The sequence below is a fragment of the Ailuropoda melanoleuca genome, chromosome 12 (genome assembly GCF_002007445.2).
Source record: "Ailuropoda melanoleuca isolate Jingjing chromosome 12, ASM200744v2, whole genome shotgun sequence".
NCBI classification, from domain to species: Eukaryota; Metazoa; Chordata; class Mammalia; order Carnivora; family Ursidae; genus Ailuropoda; species Ailuropoda melanoleuca.
Window position 1 is genome coordinate 664,735 of NC_048229.1, and position 20,709 is coordinate 685,443.

Genomic DNA, 20,709 nt, shown 5'->3' on the forward strand with positions numbered 1-20,709 from the left:
GGGGGGGGCGGAGAGTGGGGGGGGTCGCCGAGCCACGTGGTCCTGAGAGCAGTCACAGCCCAGCGGCAACGGGAACTTGTCCCCCGGCAGTAAGAGCTGGATGGGGGCCCCCGCCTGCCTCAGGTGCCATGCGGCCACGCCCCAGCACCCACAGCCTGTCCCCGGGAGGCAGAAGGGAGGTGACACACGTGAGGCCAGGAGGAATGCTGCCTCATGGCCCAGGCGGTGGTGACATTCCGTTCAGCGGGGCCAGGTTCTTATCTCTTCATTAGCCTCGAGCCTTCCCCCACAACAACCCTTTCGGTCTGCCCTGGGTTGAACGCAAACTTTCTGTAATGGGGAAGGAGATTGCATCATGAGTAAAAAAGGTTATTTGTGCAAGTTTTGTGCTGGGCCAAGATGAACCCAATACATCACTCTGTTTCTAATTCCAACAACTTAGAAGCTGCATGTGTCCTGGTGGGGTGACTTGTCAGGTGCAGGTGACCACTGTGCAGAAAGATGGCCTCACCCTGCCCAGCAGCTGTGCCCAGGAAGGCCCCGGGCTCTCGGAAGTGCTAAATGTCCCACAGCAGGTGGACAGCCACACTCGTCTGTGTGATGCCTGCAGGTGTCAGCCCGTGGAACCGCGTGGCTGTGGACCAGGGTGCCCAAAGCCCAGGACTGTCTGTGTGCCCCCTCACCGCTGCCTGCTCGAGCCCCTGGACAGCGGTCAGGTCCGTGGTGTCCTGCCCGAGGGGCCTATGTCTCTGCTCCATGACAGGGGCTCAGCCTGGGCAGCCTTGAGGGGTGCCACAGTGGCTGGGCCGCCTGGGGACGGGCCGGCGAGGGCAGGCAGAGTCTTGGGGATGAGGCTTGTACCCACTGGCACCTGCGTCCCCAGAGCTCTGTACCATGAGCGGGGCTCACACGGGAGCACCGCATGCCCAGCCCAGCCACCCAGTATGGGGATGTGAAGGAGGCCCCGAGTCAGCCTGGTCTTCCCTGCTGTGTGGGGTGAGGCTCAACTTCCACCTGCAAGGAGCCTCCACTGTCCCTGGGGGACGCGGTCCTGGGCAGCGGGGCCACCCCTTCTGCCCTAGGCACACCCTCCCGTCTTTTCTCCCTTTCTTCCTCCCTACTCAAACCCCAAATGCAGCTGGGCCCAAGCCCATATGAAGGCTGCATGTCCCGCATCCCTTGCAGGGAGTCGAGCCGTGGCCAGTGGGACATATGTGGACGTGGGGAACGTGTGCCTGGTGGGGTGCCCTCCTTCCCTGCTTCCTGCGATGGAACTGGGGCTGCCGCACAGGCAGGCTTGGGGACGACCCCACGCTCAGCACAGTGACAAGGCAGAAGGGCCTGGCCGCTAGCAGCCCAGCCTCCAGCCACCCCAAACCACGTCTCCAAAGTGCACACACACAGAAACCAGCACCCGCTTTGTTTGTATCACTCCTGTGTCCCCCGGACTGTCTCCACAGCTGCCCCCCCAGGCTCTGCCTACAGCCATGCCCCCCCAGACTGTTCCCCCCGTGTGTCCTCAGAGCTGTGCCCCCACCCCCGTTGTCTCCACAGCTGTGCCCCACCCCTATAGGCTGTCCTGCAGCCGTGCTCCCCCCAGGCTGTCCCCCCAGGCTGTCCCCCAGCCGTGCTCCCCCAGGCTGTCCCCCTAGGCTGTCCCCCCCCACCAGCCACGCTCAGACACACGTGGGTGTTACTGGGCTCAGGGAGGGGACAGCCTGGCACGGAGTTGAAGCCAGCTTACTCTCTCACACCCAGAGTTACACATGGCCATGTTTGCCAAGCTCTGTAGTAATCTATCCTGTATTTTATAATCGTGGTGACCACAATCGATGCACTATTTTTACAAAGGCTGTCTGGACAGCACCAGATTCTGTAATAGACGTGACCCTGTCTCTTTTCTCGTCCCCGAGTGGGACTTACTCTTGCTGGAGGAACTCAGTGAGTAGAGTCTTAAGAAGCAACATCACTCCATGTGAAGAATTCCTTCCAGACCGTGGTTTCTAAGGCAGAGATGGAAAGACGGAGGGATTATCCGGTGAGTGCCTCGGCACAGAGGGTCCAGCATGGAATCTGGGCTCTCAGAACAAAATTCATGAAATAGATTGGGCTTAAATTATTCAGAGAACTGACCTAACCCAGCAAAACGTGTGTCCAGGCTGTGGAGAGCTGAGCTGGGAAGACCAGCCTGCTTTGTCTGTTAGGACTAGGGGGCATGTTGTCTGGACCCAGGGATTGGTGCCCCCGACATGGGCTCCCTGCCGACTCCTCGCCTGCGTCCTGCCTCTCCTGTGAGTTCCGTATGGACGGTTTCACAATGTGGCCCTTGGGGCACTAGTCAGCTGCAGCTCTCTCTCACGGCACCCTACTTGCTCCTTGGTCCCCCCGGTGTTTGAGCAGAGACCACGTCTGACCCCGGCCCTGTGTCCCTGTGCCTCACTCTCATTGGGGTGTAGCCCCCACCCCACTCAGTACGACCCCCCAGTGCCCCTTGTTCCTGGTTGCTCCCATCAGAGACGAATGGGTTGGACGGTCAGCCGGAAGAAGCCCCTGGACGTGGCGTTTCTTCCAGTTCTCGGATCTGCCTGATGGAACAGGTGCCTGAAGAGCCTTAGTCAAGACCACGCCAGCCGGCCTTGGGATGGTGCTGCCTGTGCTGGCCTCGCCCAGGTCCAGCCACAGACCCGGCCCTGACTCAGATCTCCCTCTGCCTCTCTCCTTACGGGCACCTGTTGGAGTTGGGGCCGCCCGAAGCCCAGCATGCTCACTTTGAGATCTGGGACATACGTACATCTGCAAAGTCCCTGTTTCCAAAGGTCATATTCGCGGGCTCCCTTGTGGCGGAGGGCGGCACCTTCCAACCCACAACCAAGGGAGGAGTCTTCAGAGTGGAAGGCCCCTCGAACACTCATTAGCACGGCAGGCGCCCTTATCCGTGCCAGGAGCACAGAAGGAAAGTTGGGGGACAGAGGCCCCAGTGTGGGGCCGGGTGGTCAGGGTCCCCCGTCTTCCCTGCAACCAGCTGCCGGTCCTTGGCCGTGGTCCTGGCGAAGCCCCTTCCCGACTCCAGGACTCAAGAAGTGACGAAATCTAAGTGTAAGCCAATCAGAGCGCCCCATCTCCTTGGGCCACGGTGATTGGTCCAAGGTAGGGCGCGGCGTCCAATCAGAGCCAAGGAGACACCCCAAGGTGGGGTGTTTTCCCACCTGTCCGGGAACTGGGCTGTCCTCCCCAGAGCATCTCCCAGCCCGAGGACGGCGTGGAGCAAGGAGAGGCGCTGGGTCCTGCCAACATCCTGGGAGCCCCTGGCCCAGCAGGCCTGAAGTCACACACCCCTGGACTTCTCACAGAGGCCAGCCAGTGAATCCCCTGCATCACTCACATCGTTACTGCCCGAGGGACCCACAGAGCAGAGAAGGGAGAGTGTATCTGGAAGGTTCTATGGCCCTGCTTGCCTGGGAGCCTTGTGCTCTCCCCAGAATGGCTGGCTGCCTGGGAGCTAACTCTGTGTCTGTCAGCAGCCAGCAGGGGCGTGAACTTGGAGTAAGAGCATTTTCCTTCCAGCGAAGGCAGCGCGTCTCCAAGGTGAGCGGCTGCCGTGGCCGCTGGGTAAAGCGCAGGTGACCTGGCAGGAACACCCACATCACGTGGAAGGTCACGAGAACAGGCACTTCGCAGGGGCCGCCGTGCCCAGCTGCCGCCGCCTCCAATGCCATGCGGTAATAAATCCCCGGGACTCACGGCCACAGCTGCGTGGGGTGGGGGGAGGCCAGCGGCACGTGTGTCCTCATTGTGGGGGGCGGAAAGGGGCTGAGTGTCCGCCGAGGCAGGGGCGCGCTGCCCTCCACTGCCCACCACACCCCCACATCCCGCCTGGCCAGCACGGCCTGTATCTCGTCATGCCCAGCTCACCCCACCTGCTAGTTCCTTGTCCCCCCGTCCTACACATGGCTGTTTCCTCTGTCCTTTGGGTCTGTTACAGGCTGAGCTGTGTCCCCCCAAGTTCGTAAATGGGAGCCCTGACCCCCAGCACCTCAGGATGTGACCGTCTGGGGAGGCAGGGCCTTACAGAGGTGACAGGTGGAATGGGGTCACCCAGGTGGGCCTGTCCCCAACAACTGAGTCCCCACGGAGAGCAGAGCAGGGCACGGACACGCACAGGGCATGACCACTGAGGACCCAATGGGAAGGTGGGAAGACAGCATCTGCACACCGAGGGGAGGCCTTGGGAGGAGCTGGCCCCGCCGCCCCTGGGTCTGGACTTCCTGCCTCCAGACTGTGAGGACCACACACAGCGGCTTAGGCCGCCCTGTCTGTGGTGTTTGTTTTGCGGCCGCACTGAGCACGACAGGTCGCTCAGGGGTCCTGCCTGGCTGCCTGGCCTGGAGACGGCCCCCGGGTCCCCACCCATGGCCCTGTTTTGTCCCGGCCTCTGCCCCTTCCTCTGAAATCACACTGCCATGCCCACTGTTCTTGTCCATGTGCTGCAGTGAGGGCGGAGACCCTCGCACGCAGCCCCTAGCACACCGTGGGCTAGGAGGGGCTCGCTGGCGCTCTCCTGCCTGTGCTAGGGCAGCACCTGGCCCCGGGCACGGCTGGTAGCTTGCATTCAAACCCCAGCTGCACTCACTCCAGAGGAGGGGTGTGTGTGAGTGTGTGGGTGTGAGAGCATGTGTGTCTAGCTGAGTCGAGTGGCCTCTGCCATCTTAAGGAGAGATTTGGTGTGTTTACGTTTTTTGTGGCAGCAAACGTACGTGGCTGGGCTCCTCCACGTGTATCTTTGTATTTCCTTTACTCGCCTTTGCTGTTTTTTGTCGCCTTATTTTTTTTAAAAGATTTTATTTATTTATTTGACAGAGAGACAGCCAGCGAGAGAGGGAACACAAGCAGGGGGAGTGGGAGAGGAAGAAGCAGGCTCATAGCAGAAGAGCCTGATGTGGGGCTCGATCCCATAATGCCCTGAGCCGAAGGCAGACGCTTAACTGCTGTGCCACCCAGGCGCCCCTTTCACCTTATTTTTGACCATTTGCTAAGTTCCTGTTCATCTCCCTTTGCGCCCCAGTAAATTTATTCCATCACGTTATTACACCAACAGCCCATTGCCGTCTGCAGGCTCATTAGCAAACACGCATCACTTAATTACATTGAAGAACTGGAGGCCCCTCGCCCCCACGCCCAGCCCCCACGCCCAGCCTCCTCAATGAGACCCCTGGGAGAACCACACGTCCCCCCCTCGTGCCCCTAAGTCCTTAGGTTTGGCCGAGGCTGTTACCTTCAGCCCCAATGACAAGGCCGTCCCTGCAGACTTGGCATCCATTGCGACAGCCCTCAGCTGACTTTGGCCCGCAGCCCACCGCAGCCCATCACCCACTACCCGGGTTTCACTTTCGGGGCAACACCTGCGGTGTAGGGTTCATTGTAGATGTCACCTCCACAGCCCCCCACTGCACGCCCACTGCAGTTGGAACCAGGCGTTGACGGCGCTGGGCTCAGGGCTGGGCCCTGCCCACCACCGAGCCACAACCTGATATGACCACCATTCCCTGACTTTCAGCAAGGACACAGCGGGCTGAGGCTTGGAGCACAGGAGCCCGCAGCTTCTGACGGATGTAATCACTGCGTCATGGCCTCGTTGTGCTCTTCCATTGGGTGTAAGATTTAGAACTGGCTGAGGGGTCCACGCTGACCGCTGACCACGAACCGGGTCTCCTGCAGGTGCAGACAGATGACCCATGCCGCCGACCTGCCCCAGATCTCCGTGGTCTTCATCTTTGTCAACGAGGCCCTGTCCGTCATCCTGCGCTCCGTGCACAGCGTGGTCAACCGCACGCCCTCGCGGCTCCTCAAGGAGGTCATCCTGGTGGACGACAACAGTGACAGCGGTGAGTGGGGGCCAGGGGGGCCCCCCAACAGTGCAAGCATGCTGGAGCTGGGGGCCGAGCCCTGAGTCAGGGTGGGCCAGGCCGCACGCCCGGGAGGCCGCAGGACAGCGTCCTCCCCGCCTCTCCCGGCTCTGGGGACTGCTGCACCCTTTGTGCTCCGGCTGGTTGTGCGTCCCTCCCACCTCTGCCTCGCCTTCACGTGGCCTCCCCCCTGCATGCCTCCTCTTGTACGGACACCTGTTGTTGGACGAGGGACACCCTAAACCCAGGAGGATTGCATCACAAGATCCTTAATCGGTTACATCCACGGAGACCCTACTTTGAAGTAAGGTCCCGTTCCGAGGCTGTGGGTGGACTTGAACTTGGGGGCTCTATTCATCCCCCACAGGTGTCGCCCAGAAAAGCCCAGGCAGGCTGAGTTCCCCTGTCTGTTGATCACACCTCTTGCCTCTTACCAGTGACAGAGGCATGGGCTCCAGTGAGGGTCTGCTGTCCCGGAGCTGGGCCGGCACTCACTGTGGGGACCCCGGGCCCCAGGGGGCCTCCCCGCACACGTCCCATGCCCACCAGGTGCAGAGGGCTCAAGGCCCCTGCCAGGGGTCCAGAGGCAGACCTGGGAGCCTGAACCCACCACGGGCGGCCCCCTGGCTGAGGTCCCATGGGCCCATCATGCCGGCCTCTCCTCTGCACCTCAGGAGGGAGGCAAGTGCAGGAAATTGGGGGGACACCTCGGAGCCCTCCGAGGGCAGGAGGTGTCGCGTCCCACCCAGGGTTGGCCTGAATGTCCACACTGCAGGGCCCCGAGCTGACCCTATGAAGGGAGCAAGGATCGAGTGGCCACCTTCCCCAGAAAGGGCAGGATGGGGCTGGACGCTGTTCCGGGGAAGGACCAGCTGCCGTCCCTGGGCCCAGGGGACAGGTGGCTTCCGTAGGCGGGTCACAGGGGGAGGCCCCGCCCAGCTGCCTGGTTAGACCCCACAGTCTTCTCTTCTCCGCCGGCCCTGATCTACTGTAACATGCTTGTTTGGTGCACATTCGGCCTATGGGAGCTTCCTCAGGTCCCTCCTGGATTTTTGCCTGGGCCTTCCTCAAGTTTTTAGTAATTTATGGAGCTGAAATTCTCATGATGTAAAATTAGCCACTTAAACCGTGAGTGCACCGTTCAGGGGTGTGAAGCACACGCACACTGTTGTGCGGCCGTCCCCACCATCCGTCTCCAGAACTGCCATCTTCCCAAACTGGAGGTCTGTCCCCGCTAAATGCGCCCTCACCCCACCTGCCGTCTCTGAAGGTGGCGCCTCTCGGGGCCTCAGAGAAGTGGGATCACGCAGCATCTGTCCTCAGGGTTCATGCGTGTTGTAGCAGGTGTCACGGCTGAAGACCCCACGGCGTGGCCCGACCACTGTGCTCGCCCGCGCGTCTGTGTGTGGACTCCTTCCTTTTCACAGGGGAGAACTCGGTCCCCATTCTCCTGTGTTTGTGACACGTGCCTCTGTCCAGTCAGCCCCGTTTGGCTGGTTTCTGTCTGTCGTCCCCCCCCCCCACCACCACCAGTGGGCCAGCTTCACGGGGTGGGGTCTTGTCGCCCGTGGTCTCCCCAGCCCCTTGAAGCACGTCTGGCCGCCGCAGGTTCTCTTCAACTACCGGCCGTGGAGTAGGGGCCCGGGGCACGCAGCGTCCCAGCCTGCCCACACCGACCCGGGGTGACCTCGGGGCCCTCCCGGGGCCGGCGTGCTGAGGCGTCTCTGTGTCCGCTGCAGTGGAGCTCAAGGCCAGCCTGGACCAGTATGTGAACCGGCGGTACCCGGGCCTGGTGAAGATCGTCCGCAACCACCGGCGGGAAGGCCTGATCCGGGCGCGGCTGCAGGGCTGGAAGGTGGCCACGGCCCCCGTGGTCGGCTTCTTCGATGCCCACGTGGAGTTCGGCATGGGCTGGTGAGAGCGGGGCGCGGGGGGCAGTGCTGGGGGGGTTGGCTTTGGGGACTCCCTGTGGGATCCCGCAGAAGATGGGCCTGGGGCCTCTGAGGGCAGCTGAGTCCGGCCTGGGGCTTCCCCACACCTGGCTGCTGCGCCAGAAGCCGCTAGGGAGGTGCAGACCGCGGGATGTTGCGTCCAGCAGGTCACAGCCCAGAACGAGCATGTGGGTGTGGCCTCAGACCAGGGAGCACACAGCGGTGTGCGGGTGCCGCCCACAGGGCCCGTCCGCTGCTAGCAGCCCACGCCCCCAGCACCAGCTGGAAGCAGTTTCTTGTCCTGTGGCGCCCTCTCGTCCACCGTGCAGGGGCGCAGTGGGCCTCTAACGAGGCGTTTGCAGGAGGCACGGCCAGGGAGTGGCGGGGATGCCCGCGGTGACTCAGGAGCAGGTGTGCAGGATGACCTACAGGCGTGACCCCCGCACCCCAACAAGAAGGCTGGGGCTCCAGCCCTGGCCTCATGCTTGCCCTGCAGGCCGAGGCTCCGTGTGGCCTCCGGGCTAGTGGCCCCAGCAGCCCCTGGGGGCTGGCAGGAAGCGCAGGTCTGTGTGGTATAGGGTCACAGCCTGGCGCCCCGGGGTCCTCGTGCATGCCAGGGACACGGCCGGGGCACCTGCAACCCTCACCCAGCTCCGAAGCAGCCAGTGCAGCTCTAAGAATGCTGTCACTTGTCCCGCACGCTATCCCTGGTTGAGGGGGAGGCCGGGTCCCCCGGGAGTGTCGGGCCCAGGGCTGGTCCTGATGCCTTTGTCCAGACCCTGCCGTCAGAGGCAGGGGTGCGCCCCTGTCCGCAGAGCAGGACGTGCTTCAGAGTTTTCTGGGAAGTGCCGGCTGTTCCCTTACCTTCTCTGGTGTGGGGGTGCGCTGTGCAGATGAGGGAGGGATATATGGAGGCCGGGCGGGGGTGGGGGCCACGATCCCACAGGAACGCCCTCAGTAAGGGAGCGAGTCACGGCGGGATGTCCAGCTTGCCAGCGTGGTGCAGGCAGCGGAGGGCAAGGCGCGCCCGTCCCTCGTATTCCAGTGGGATGCTGGAAGCATGCACAGAGTGGGGGCTGTCGCCAGGACTGTGTGAGTGACATCCGAGAAGCCCCCACAGGCGCCTGGCTCCAGGCCCTCGGGGTCAGATCAGTACGTCCCCGGGATTGCAGACCAGGCCCCGGGGACAGCCTGGTTTGAGGTGGCCTGGGAGCTGAGGGGACGCCTCGGACACATGAGCGTGTGCGTGGGGAGAGGCCCCTGGGCAGAGGGAGGGTTGACCCCTCGTATCAGTGTCCCGCGGCTCTGAACCACACAATCTGGGCAGCTCTAAACAGCAGAAACTGCTCTGTCCATTCTGGGGCCTGAAGTCCACTGAGGGGACACAGGTGTCAGCCGAGCCACACCCCCCGGAGGTGCCCGTCCCTGTGTCCTCCAGCCTCACACGGCTTCTCCCCCGCGTGTCTGTGACTCTCCTCTCTGTCTTGGGAGGGTCCTTGTCACTGGATTTGGGAGCTGCCCACGTAAGCCCGGATGCTCTGCTCTCAAGACCCTGAGGTTAAACCTGCAGTGTGTGGGTCTGCTGTGAACAGGGTGGCCCGCAGCGCCCGCCCGCTGAGCCGCAGGGAGACGTCGGCCCATGGTGGTGGCTTGCCCCATTTCAATAGAAACTAAAACTCACGATTTTTGTATCAGATCTCCCAACGCATATTTTTAAACTCTGCAAAGCCCAATGTAAGACATTCCCTGGGATACCAGCCGTGGGAAACGAGGTCGGCGGTGGCCGTGCTGACTGGGACTGGTGGGCTGGGCACAGTCCTGAGTCTGCGTGGTTGGCTTGGACCAGCCACACTGTGCATGGTTCTCGTGTCCCCAGCTGGCCCACGAGGGGCCGGCGTCCCGGGGTCTCCAGGTCATGGTTTCCCACCAGCTGCCACTGGCTCTGGCAGGGGCTTGGCGTCTCCTAGGCAAGTGGAGCCTTCTCCTTCCCCCTCCTGGAGCGTCTCAGCCACCCCAGGACCACGCACTTGTCACAAGGGTTGGTTCTGTCCCTGCTCGTTTGGCAGAGACGCAAGTTTCTTCTGCTTGACTTCCCCTCCTGGCCCCCGTTTCTCTCTGCTCTTCCCGCTGTCGTGAGACAGCCCTTTTTCTCCCACGATGTGTATCACCTTCTGTCCTTCATTACAGGTCACTGCCTGCCCCCCACCAGGGTCCCTCCATGGGGTTGTGTAGGTTGCGCACTGTACAACCACACTTGGTAGCCCGCCGTTCCTCCCTCTACTGTATCATAAGCTTCCTCAGGCATTTGGAAGCCATCTGGGAGAGCCGCGGGTCAGCCACCCCAGATGCAATTTTGAACCAGGGTAACTTTGATTTTCACGACTGAAAACCCAGTTATCCGCCTGCAAAGAGCCCTCTCCCCAGAGTGGCCTCCACAAACATGCTGCCTCATTAGCAAATGTGGCTTTTACGGAGGCTCTTCTCAGGCGCTGTGCTGACAGTAATTAATTAATCCTCCTCGCGAAGCTGAAAGGCAGGTAAATACCAGGCTGTCACTCAGCGGGACGGGAAAGAGGACGGGGTGTGCGGCAGATGTCGCCAGGTGGGACCGGAGGAACTGCCCCCGCAAGCGGCCCCCCTGAGCTGTGTCCGGGCCCTTCTTGCCCTCGCTGCAGCTCCCGCCCCGGCCCCCCGGGCAGCAGGCGGCCCATGACCACAGCTGAACTCCAGCTCGGAGGCCGGGCTTCTGGTGGTGTCTGGTCCTCGCGGGAGATGGGGCTGCGTCCAAGGGCAAAGCCGCACCTGCTTCCCCGGGGAATCCCCGCACCGTCTGCAGTCCCGCTGCTGCCCAAAGAGGTCACCGGAGAGCCCGCGTCCTCGGGTCCCTCTGCTCTCTGGCCTCACCGTGTATGTGCCCCCACTTCTCCAGGCTCACATCCCAGGGCCTCAGCACTGCCCGCGCCCTTGCCCATCCTCCTGACACCCGCTGGCCCCCCACCTCCTTCCGCTCATTGCCCAGGGCAATCTACAGTGATACCCTGTTTAAAACTGTCACCCCGAGGGGCGCCTGGGTGGCACAGCGGTTAAGCATCTGCCTTCGGCTCAGGGCGTGATCCCGGCATTGTAGGATCGAGCCCCACATCAGGCTCCTCTGCTATGAGCCTGCTTCTTCCTCTCCCACTCCCCCTGCTTGTGTTCCCTCTCTCGCTGGCTGTCTCTATCTCTGTCAAATAAATAAATAAAATCTTAAAAAAATTAAAAAAAAAAACCTGCCACCCCGAGTGAGCCTTACCTTGCTCTCTTTCCCACACGGTACGTGCCCCCTTCTGACATACCTGCCCTCATGTGTTCATGTCTGCCCCCCACTGTCTCAGGGCCACCTGTACTGCTGTGTAGGTTGCACACTGCACCACAGTACCCTGCCGTAGACGCTCTCGTCCTTCCAACAGACCCTAAGCTCTCTGAGGCATGGATTTTTTTTAAATTTATGAATGTATCCCAGTTGGTTAGAGCAGGGCGTGGCACCTAATTGGTGCTCAAATGAGTGCTTCTAAGTACCTCCCACAGGAGCAGGAAGGAGGGGCAGAGAGGGGAGCTGGCCGAGGCAGTGGCTGAGCCGTGAAGCAGGGCAGCGGCAGAGGCTGCCTTTCGGGGAGCGTCAGACGGGCCCAGATGGTGTTTCTGTCCCTAGGGTCAGGCAGGCATTGGCGTGGGCTGCCGCAGGAAGGGGAGGGCGAGGCCCCAGGCCGGGCAGGTCCGCGACCCGACCCGCCCTGGGCTCCTGGGCCGACGCCCTTGCCCCGCGGCCGGCTGGCTGGCAGGGCCTCCTGACGTCACCCTCCCGGGGGCGCAGGCCGGGGGTCCCCGCACCCCTGCCCTTCCTCACAGGCTGCGCCCCCCTGCAGGGCTGAGCCTGCGCTGTCGCGGATCCAGGAGGACCGCCGGCGCATCGTCCTGCCGGCCATCGACAACATCAAGTACGACACGTTCGAGGTGCAGCAGTACGCGAGCGCGGCCCACGGCTACAACTGGGGCCTGTGGTGCATGTACATCATTCCGCCGCAGGACTGGCTGGACCGTGGGGACGAGGCCGCGCCCATCAGGTGAGCTGGAGCAGGACTGGGGGGGGTGGTTCCGGGTGGGAGGGGCGGCTTGGGGCCAGGCCCCGGCGTGCAGCCTGACCGGTGACCAGGTCAAGGGGGGACAGAAGGAGGGGGACGGAGCCGAACGAGCAGAAAGGAGGAGCCAGGGAAAGAGAAGCAGACACGGACAGAGGACGGGAAACCAGAGGGAGCGTGAGGGAGACAGCCGGACGGAGGCCACGAGACACAGACACGGAGCCGCCCCGCAGGAGCCGCAGGCGTGGGCAGTAGGACCATGAGGCCAACAGGGCTGCGGACAGAGACCCCACAGCTGTCCCCCAGTGCACGGATTTATTTAAGTCAGTTCCTAAACATGGAAACAGATTTTTATGTGTTAAAATACACAAATTCCTGCACCTCTTGGGAGGTGGGAAGGCCCACACGGCCGGAGCTGAGAAGGGCCGTGTCTTAACAGGCGTGGGCCTCCAGCGGCCACAGTCCCCACCGCTCCCCGTCACCCCCAGGTCCTCTGCCGCCTGCTGACCCGTGTCCGTCATCAGCTCCAGGCTGCACTCGGCAGCCCCATCCCCATCTGCTGAGCCCTGGGAATCCGGGCTTCATAACTAGGGGTGCAGCTGCAGGAGCCTGTCTCCTGCTGACCCCCAGGGGCCCCCTACAGGGGCCTGAGATTTCAGGGGCTGGGAGCCACCTGCCCCTACTCTGTCCAAACTGGTGGGTCTCTGCCAAAATCCCTCTGAAACAGGTCACTGTGCCTGGGAGCCGCTGAGGCCGTGTGTCATTGTGCCTTTGCAAGCTCTCTCCCCCAGAAGGGCCTTGCGGGGGCTCCCAAGCACCCAGCCCCTGCTGGCAAGGAGCAGCCTGGACATCCAGCCGTGAAGTCAGCAGACACTGGGGTGAATAGCTCGGCCTGAGCCCTGCACCTCATGGATTTTGAGGAAAACAGTGTTGCCAGCACAGAGGGCTGCTCTGAACTGTGAGACCCAGAGTCCCCAGGAGCTGGACCAGCAGCCGCCTCGGGGCCCTGCACCATCCCGGCGGCCACGTCCTCAGAGACAGGCCCCAATGCTCTGCAGGGAGCAGGAGCTGGGGCTCTGGGGCCTTTGCCGTCGAAACAGGGTGCAGAGCCATCCACACCCAGAAATGGACCGCCGGGCCCTCAGGCTTGCTCAGAGCACAGAGCGGCAGCTTGAAAGGTATTCTTCATTCAAAATGCACTCGACAATCCCTCGCTAGGAGCAAAGCTCCTAGTGTTTCCCGCTTCAGGAGTCCATGAGGTCAGAGACCCCAGGAAGCACCTGAAATTTTTGGCAAGCTCTGGACGCCCCGGCTGCGTGGGAAGCAGGATTTTCTGGCCCGACTGTGTCTTGTCTCACACTTTGCTCCTCGCTGGTACGACCTCAGAGCTGTCGGAAAGCCTGACCCCAAAACTCCAAGTGAAACACGGTGAAGCTCTAACCAGACGCGACACCGAAGGAGATGAAGGAGATGGACGCGGCCAGCACATCATGGAGACGCTGGCCTCTGCCAGGAGGCAAGCGCCCACATGGCCGCCAGGAGGAGCCCGGGCCGTTGGGGGGGCCACGCCGGGTGCTGCTGAGCACACGGGGCAGTCAGAGCTCCCACACGAGCCCGGAGGCAGACCTGGCAAAACTTCTTCGGGAGAACGTTTGGCGGTTTCTCCTAAAGGTACAAGCACATCCCACTCGGTGTGCTGCCCCGTGGCCATCAGCCTGGAAACTGTGGAAGCCTGTGTCCACATGGAAACTCACGCGGACGCTCACAGCAGCCGCACCGTTCTCAGTCATGGAAACACCCAGATGTCGATCACGTGTGCACGGGGAGGCCGAGGGACATCTGCCTGGCTTCCAGCGCAGTTCGTGGAGCCGAAGGGACTAACTGTCGTCCATGTAACAACACGGGTGAGACTAAGGACTGTGGGGCTGGGCCAGCGAGGGGTGCAGGTCAGAGAAATGACCGGCTTTCTGGGGTGCCGGATGCTGGCATTGAGCTGGCACTAATTCCTGGAGACCCGGTGTCACGCGGGCCTCCAGGAAGATGGGGGGTGGGGACGGGGGCTTTGCTCAGGCCCACAGTGGTGGGTCAGGTGGGTTCTCGAGTGGCTGGAGTCACACACTGAAGTTCGGAGCCCCAGGCTGAGCCAGGCCAGCGAGCAGCCTTGAAGCCCGTTGCCCCTCGTCTTTGTCCTCACCGGGAGGAAACCCTCCGGCCCCCCGCCTGGACAGAACTTCCCACCACCGCCCGCTGGGAAGACCATTCAGAGGACGCCCTGTGCCCGGCTCCCAGCAGAAGGTGCTCTTGGAGGTCGTACGACCCACCCCCACTGGACAGATTGCTTCCCCGAGCCCCGCGGTGGGTCCGTGCAGGTCCACGCGGGTCTCTCCTGGACAGTGCTCCGTGATCTCTCCCCTCCCACATCGCAGCTGGGAAGAGCTGCTACCCTTCTGAAGGACTCGCTTGTACGTCGGAAGCCGCGCCAGAGGCGGCTAGCGTTCGAAGATTTGCTTGAGGAAACTCTTGCCGTTCATTGTGCTTGAAGCTCAAGGAAGAGGGAAGTGTGGCCGGGAATAATGTGGCTTGGACTTCTGGGGAAAGGTGTCAGCCCAGCAGCGGCATGCAAGGCTGCATGGTACACCGGCCGCGGTGCTGGAACCCACGCGTGTCCCACGGGCTCGTGGCTGGGCTGGTGCTCCCGTTCCCAGGACCGGCGCCGGGTCCCACCCGTGTGTCCAGGGGACAGCGAGGGTCTTGTGGGTGTGAGCTGGCTTCCAGCGGGCACGGGGGCCCAGGACAAGCCTCCAGGAAGGGAGACCTTCAGGCCCGCCTGAGGGCCCCTCCCAGCACCTTGCCCCTCCCACAGTCGGAGTGCGGGGTGGGCCCGAATCTCACACACACACACACACACACACAGAGACACTTACACCCACACCTGCACACACGCACACACACACAGAGATACACACAGCTGTGCACACTTACACCCACACGTACGCACGCACACACCCACACGCTAAAGGTGCAGTCACATCCGTGCACAGACGCACACACACACAGAGATACACACAGCTGTGCACACACGCACACACACAGAGATACAGCTGTGCACACTTACACACACACAGAGATACAGCTGTGCACACTTACACCCACACGCACGCACGCACACACACGCTAAAGGTGCAGTCACATCCGTGCACCACACACACACAGAGATACACACAGCTGTGCACACTTACACCCACACGTACGCACACGCACACACGCTAAAGGTGCAGTCACATCCGTGCACAGACGCACACGGAACGGCTTCTCTAGTCCTCGCGGGGGAGCAGTGACCGTTTACTTTCCGACTCTCTCGCCCGTCTTCTGCGAGGTGCTCCTGGGGGTGCTGGGTGGTCCTCACAGCCACGGGCTCGGTGGCTGGTCCTGTCCCGTCACTCCAGAGTCACTCCAGCCTCTGCGTGGGTGGCCTCCAAGCAGACCTCTGGGCGCGCAGGCTGCTCTGGCTTAGCGCCCGGGACAGACGCCTGTGGTGGGGTCGGCGACAACAGTCCTAGCCAAGGCTCCCAGGCTGCAGACACTCGCTGCTGTTGGTGTTCACGGGCTGCGGTCATCCGCACGGCAGTCCTGGAGGGACGCCGCGTCCTGCCCTCGGGGTGCCGGCAGAGCAGCCGAGCGCAGGGAAGGCCACGCGGCTCGTGGGCTCAGAGCCGGGCCGGCCCTCGCCGCCCTCAACAGCTCTCAGGGCACACGGGGTACTTCTGGCTGTGCAGCCGCTGGTTCAGCCCTTCCAAGAGGGCCAGTCCCATCTACACTGGTGTGGAGTATGCGCAGAATGGTGGCCAGCGGACTGAGCTGTGCCTGGCTACGCGCTCACTCACTGAGCGTGTGCCTGGCCGCACCCCTGAGCGCGTGCCCGATGCCGCAGCAGGCCGGCTCACCACGACCCTTGTCGGTCTCCTAAAGGCCCAAGGGTGCATTTGGGGTCTTCCTTTTATCAGCCCCCCCATGTGGGGCCCCAGAGTTACGTGGCTCAGAGTGTGTGTCCGTGTGTCTGTGCATGTCTGCACGTCTGTTACAAGGCAGGAACGTCGGTGGGGCCCCCGGCCGTGGGCTGTGCGTGTCACGCAACAGCCCGGATGTCGGGATGCCCCACGACGGCGTCTCCCCCGGAACCCGAGAACCCCTCCGCCACCGCAGCCCGAGGCTGGCTGTGTCCTGTAATCACAGCAAGAGTTTCTCATGCAAATAAACCCGCAGCAGCTGATTCTGCTCCCATCACCTCATGCGTTTATTTTAAGTTTATTTTGGAACTCTGAGCGATAATAAAAAAATCATTACCGGCTGTAATAGACTTGGCGGGAGATCTGGCACTTTGATTCACCAGAGATCCCCCTGAGATTTTCATCGCTGTGAAGAAAATGAGAGAAGTGTCTGTTGTGCGTCCGTGAATTATAACCTAACCTGTCAAACACTTGCTATTAAAAGTCAAAGGCGGCATTAAAGTTTCGTTACCGTTAGATTTGTGGCCAAAATCTAATGACAGAGCAAATTGAATCTTTGCACAAATAAAACGATAATCGTTTTTTAATGCCTCTGTTTTTCTTGGACAACTGATGGGCATTTACTTCTGACTTCCCACTCACGGAGCAGAAGTGCTTCTCTTCAATAGTGATTGAGACCCGTGTTTGCTGCTGTTTTGGTGAAGAAGGATGTAGTCTCTGCAAAAGTAGCAGGAGGAGGGAGCGGCGCCAGCCTTCACCTCGGTGCCAGAGCGGCGCTGGGGCCTTCGTGGACGCCGGGAGGCCTTTGCTGGCTCCTCTCTGGGCTTCAGAGACCCCAGCCCCTCAGCCTACAAGCAGATCAGCTTTGTCTTTGTTTTGAGGCAAAATCTTCCATCAAAGCTTCGAGGTCCTGCTTCCTTACGGCGTCTAGACTGTGCCTCCTTCTTGCTAGAGACACACTTTGACTTTCTCTTTATCCTTACTGCCTAGAAGACACTCACTGTTGCTTAAATTCGTGGTGAATGAATGAGCGAATGAATGCAGGATCCCATCCGCAGGGATGCTGTCTCATTGTGCCCCGATACTCCTGGCGCTCCGTGAGCCCACTTCCCAGGGACCCACCACACTGGTAGATTTGTGATGCGTGGTAGAAAAAATGTAACTAGCACATAGATGCTTGATTTCACAGATACAGTTTCTGCAGACGAGGCAAGATTCACTGGTGGTGTTTCAATGTGTGGGTGTAGATAATTACAGGAATAATAGAACAGGTGGCAGTCCGTGGTCTACAGCTGCACATGTTGTGCACTCTACAACTTCAAGGTGTGTCATGCAGAAAGAGTCTGATATCAATGAGGGTCCATAGCGTCGAGCAGTGCACAACCTATGCCACGGCCCAGTGCAGCCCTGAGTCCTGGCATACAGATAGGACAAAATGATGGAGGAGGAAGGCAAGTGACGCAAGCTTGGGAAATGATGTTCAGGGCAATCAAACAACTCGTTAAGTAAACGGATGTCTTTAAAATCCCTTACACTAACTTGCCTGAGTTGAGTGCTGGTTTTTGTCATCAGTTGATGTTTTTTAGTTAGCGCTTGAACTGGGCCTGTGCTGGGTGCTTTCCCAGGCTCTGGAGGATACAGAGACGACCCCGAGGGGGCCCACCTATGTCCTGGAGATGGAGAAGCAGCTTTCCTAAGTCCTGGGCTCTCTCGGCCGCCGGCCTGGTCTGTGCTCAGCACCTGTCACAGGTTGGGGCTTGGGGTCACGCACCTGTGACCTGCTCACGCGCGGTCTCTGCTCCCCACTAGGACCCCCGCCATGATCGGCTGCTCGTTCGTGGTGGACCGGGAGTACTTTGGGGACATTGGGCTGCTGGACCCGGGCATGGAGGTGTATGGCGGCGAGAACATCGAGCTGGGCATGAGGGTAAGTGGTGCTGTGCGGGGCTGCCAGACCCATCCAGAGAACGGGTGTGCAGACCTGTCAGAGGTGGGGGTGGGTTGGCCTGTGTGCTGCTCATTCCCGGCCAGCGGGAACGAGGAGTCAGCGTGAGAAGCCACGCCACGTGGGACTGGGGGACACAGCAAAGCATGGTGCTGCGTGTCTGCTCCATCGCAAACGCCGCCCGCTCTCGGTGCGCACAGTGCTGAAGGGTGTGTGGAAACATTCGAAGCTGCTTGCACGGCACAGGGAACTGAGTCCACAGTGGACACCCGCCCTCGAGCTGTCCCGCCTGCCGTGCACGCGGTTCTAGGTTTGTCTTGTTGGATGTGGAAGGCAGGGGTGCAGATGGGGGTCATGGGCACTGGAGGCCCCGTGGCTGCTCCTTGTGGGTGTGCAGGCAGCTCGTGCAAAGGTTCCAGGCAGGACTGGGCCCCTGGGGCCCCGCTGGGGAGGGCATGGGGCTACACAGGCTGGGGGCCCCCAAGGGAGGCCCCGAGCTGAGATCCACAAGCCTTGGCCCCCACCCCTCCCACCCTCTTCCCAGGGGCCCCTCCTGGTTTCAAACTTCCTCACTTGGCAGCTTGGAGAACTGATGGAAAGTTCTGGAAGAATCTTGGTTGCAAATCAGGGACTCTGGGGTGGCAGAGCTCCTTCTCTCTTGGATGCCTGCAGGCGAGGTCCAACCTAGCCCCCCAGGGAGGGCACTTCCGTGCTCAGGGCTTTGGGGAATGTCGGTGGCTGGGAACACAGGTCCCCTCAGGGACAGTGTCCCAGACAGCCCTCAGAACCAGAACTTGACACTTCTGACCAGGCAGCCTTGGAGATCTTAAGCGCTTAGAGAGCCAGCTCCCCGCCAGCGCCGGGCGAGACCCTCTTCAGGCCCTTCCCCGGAGCCCACGTCTCCTGCTGGGAGCTGGGCCTCATTTACCGCGTGCCGTGAGTGCCCGCGGTGCGCCAGGCCTCCAGCTGTGGAGGGAACAGATGGCTCAGATCCTGCTTCCCTGCAGCTCACCTTGCAGGGAGGAGGTGAGAAGAGAAAGTGTGTCACTTAGTGAGAGGCACCAAAGGGAGAAAGGAGGCAGGGAGGGGCAGGAGTGCGGGCGGGGGGGGGGGCAGTTTTAAGGATAGCAGTCAGGGAAGCCTCCACCCGGAAGGGACATCTATAGAAAGACCTCCAGGTGACGCGAGGGGACTATGGATGATCCGGGAGGGGAAAGTGTTCCAGGCAGCGGGAATGGCGGGTGCAAATGCCCTGGGGCAGGATCATGCCTGATGTGCCCCAGAGGCAAAGACACGTGTGCAACAGGAGCTGAGGCGGGAGGGGGGAGGAGGAGAGGGTCCGGCTTCTGCTCTGAGGAGCTAGGAGGCATCGGAGGCTCTGAACAGAGGCTTGGCTTCTGTGTTTCAGGGACCCCTCTGGCCCCTGGCATTCCAGGGTGGAGGGAGTGCGCACAGAAGCAGGGAGGTCAGGGCTTCTGGACCGACGCAGGGAGGTGAGGTGGCGTGGACCGGGGAGGAGGTGGTGAGATCCTGCGTGGTCTGGGTTCATTCTTGAGTAAGCGCCCCCTGCGTTTGCTGGGGGATGGGGTGGGGCTCAGGGAGGTCAGAGCTTGGCCTGAGCAGCGGGGCAGGAGGAGAGGTCCCAGTAGCGATGGAGACGCGGTAGGCTTGAAAGTCCTGGCTGTCACCTGGAGCCCAGGGGTCAAGAGGCCGGGCTCCCATCCCCACCACGGGACTGGCGTGGGCTCTGACTCTCTGCGGAAGCGGCTTCAAGAAAAAATGGTTCAGTGCCGCGTTTTACTCTGAAAAGAAATTAAATTGGGTTTTGATTTAGAGCGGACGGTGCATTTGAAGGCTGGTGTTCACGGTGGGGCTGGGCGGCGGGCTTTCCCTGTGACCTGCAGCGCCAAGGCCGTCACTCCTGAAAACCACTGCGGCTTCCAGGGAACGGGCTGGGCCCTCAGCTCAGGCGCGCTGTTGTGACCCGGTCTCCACGCCCCTGCCTCCCATGGCACTTCTGGCTCCTGCCGCATCCCTTCCCACCCGAGGGCTCTGCCTGAGGGCGCGGACGCCTTCCTCCAGCGTTCCAGTCTAACTCGTCACGGGTCCAACCAAGAGCTGGTTCTGCTCACGTGGCTTGGGAATGGGCTCCTCTCTCATGGGCCACAGCGTCTGGCCTCGGGGCCCGCTGTGCTTGGCGCCACGAAGCCACAGCCGATGGCCGGGATTCCCTAAACTTGGTTCTGAGCCCAGCCGGGACAGGAGGCCTTCAAGGGTCTGCGACTCTGACTGGGGGGCAGCGGGATGGCCATAAGCGGAGAGGGGCGGTGCCCAGGCCTCGGTTCTCAGACTCCGGCTGGTTCTCAGACTCAGGCTGCATCTCCATCCTCCAGAGCTTCCCTGAAAATGCAGCAGCCTGGGCTCCTCCCCAGAGATTTACACTCAGTGGGGGCGGGGCCCAGGCATCTGCGTTTCCAGCACATTCGCAGGGGCTGCGGAGGCCCCGGGCCCAGGCAGCCCACCCTGGGAACCAGCCCCGGGCACCCCCCAAACGCCCAGGAGCAGAGCCGGTGGGGGGGGTCCTGGCTGGGGCGCGGTAGGCTCACGGTGGAGCCGGGCTGCGCTCTGGTTGGTGTGGGGTTCTGGGGGTTTTGTTTGCTTTTGCTCCTGGAGCCTTGATCCACGGAGACTTTTTAAGGCTAGTCCTGAGAACTTGGCACACAGTTTGTTGAAGTCACACATTTCTAAACCTATTTGCTCTGAGCGTTTAAGTTAAACCAGGGGCTCTGAGTATTATGGTTATAA

At 61.5% G+C, this 20,709-nt stretch overlaps 1 protein-coding gene across 4 annotated transcripts in view; it reads left to right on the forward strand.

Moving 5' to 3' along the window:
* Positions 1 to 20,709, forward strand: part of GALNT9 (polypeptide N-acetylgalactosaminyltransferase 9) — a 79,218-nt gene that overhangs the window by 33,762 nt on the left and 24,747 nt on the right. For all 4 annotated transcript variants that reach the window (XM_034672866.1, XM_034672864.1, XM_034672865.1 and 1 more), the window contains 4 exons: positions 5,716 to 5,882; positions 7,643 to 7,817; positions 11,740 to 11,937; positions 17,769 to 17,886. In XM_034672866.1, the coding sequence (XP_034528757.1) occupies positions 5,716 to 5,882; positions 7,643 to 7,817; positions 11,740 to 11,937; positions 17,769 to 17,886 (658 nt within the window). The remainder of the gene's footprint in view (positions 1 to 5,715; positions 5,883 to 7,642; positions 7,818 to 11,739; positions 11,938 to 17,768; positions 17,887 to 20,709) is intronic.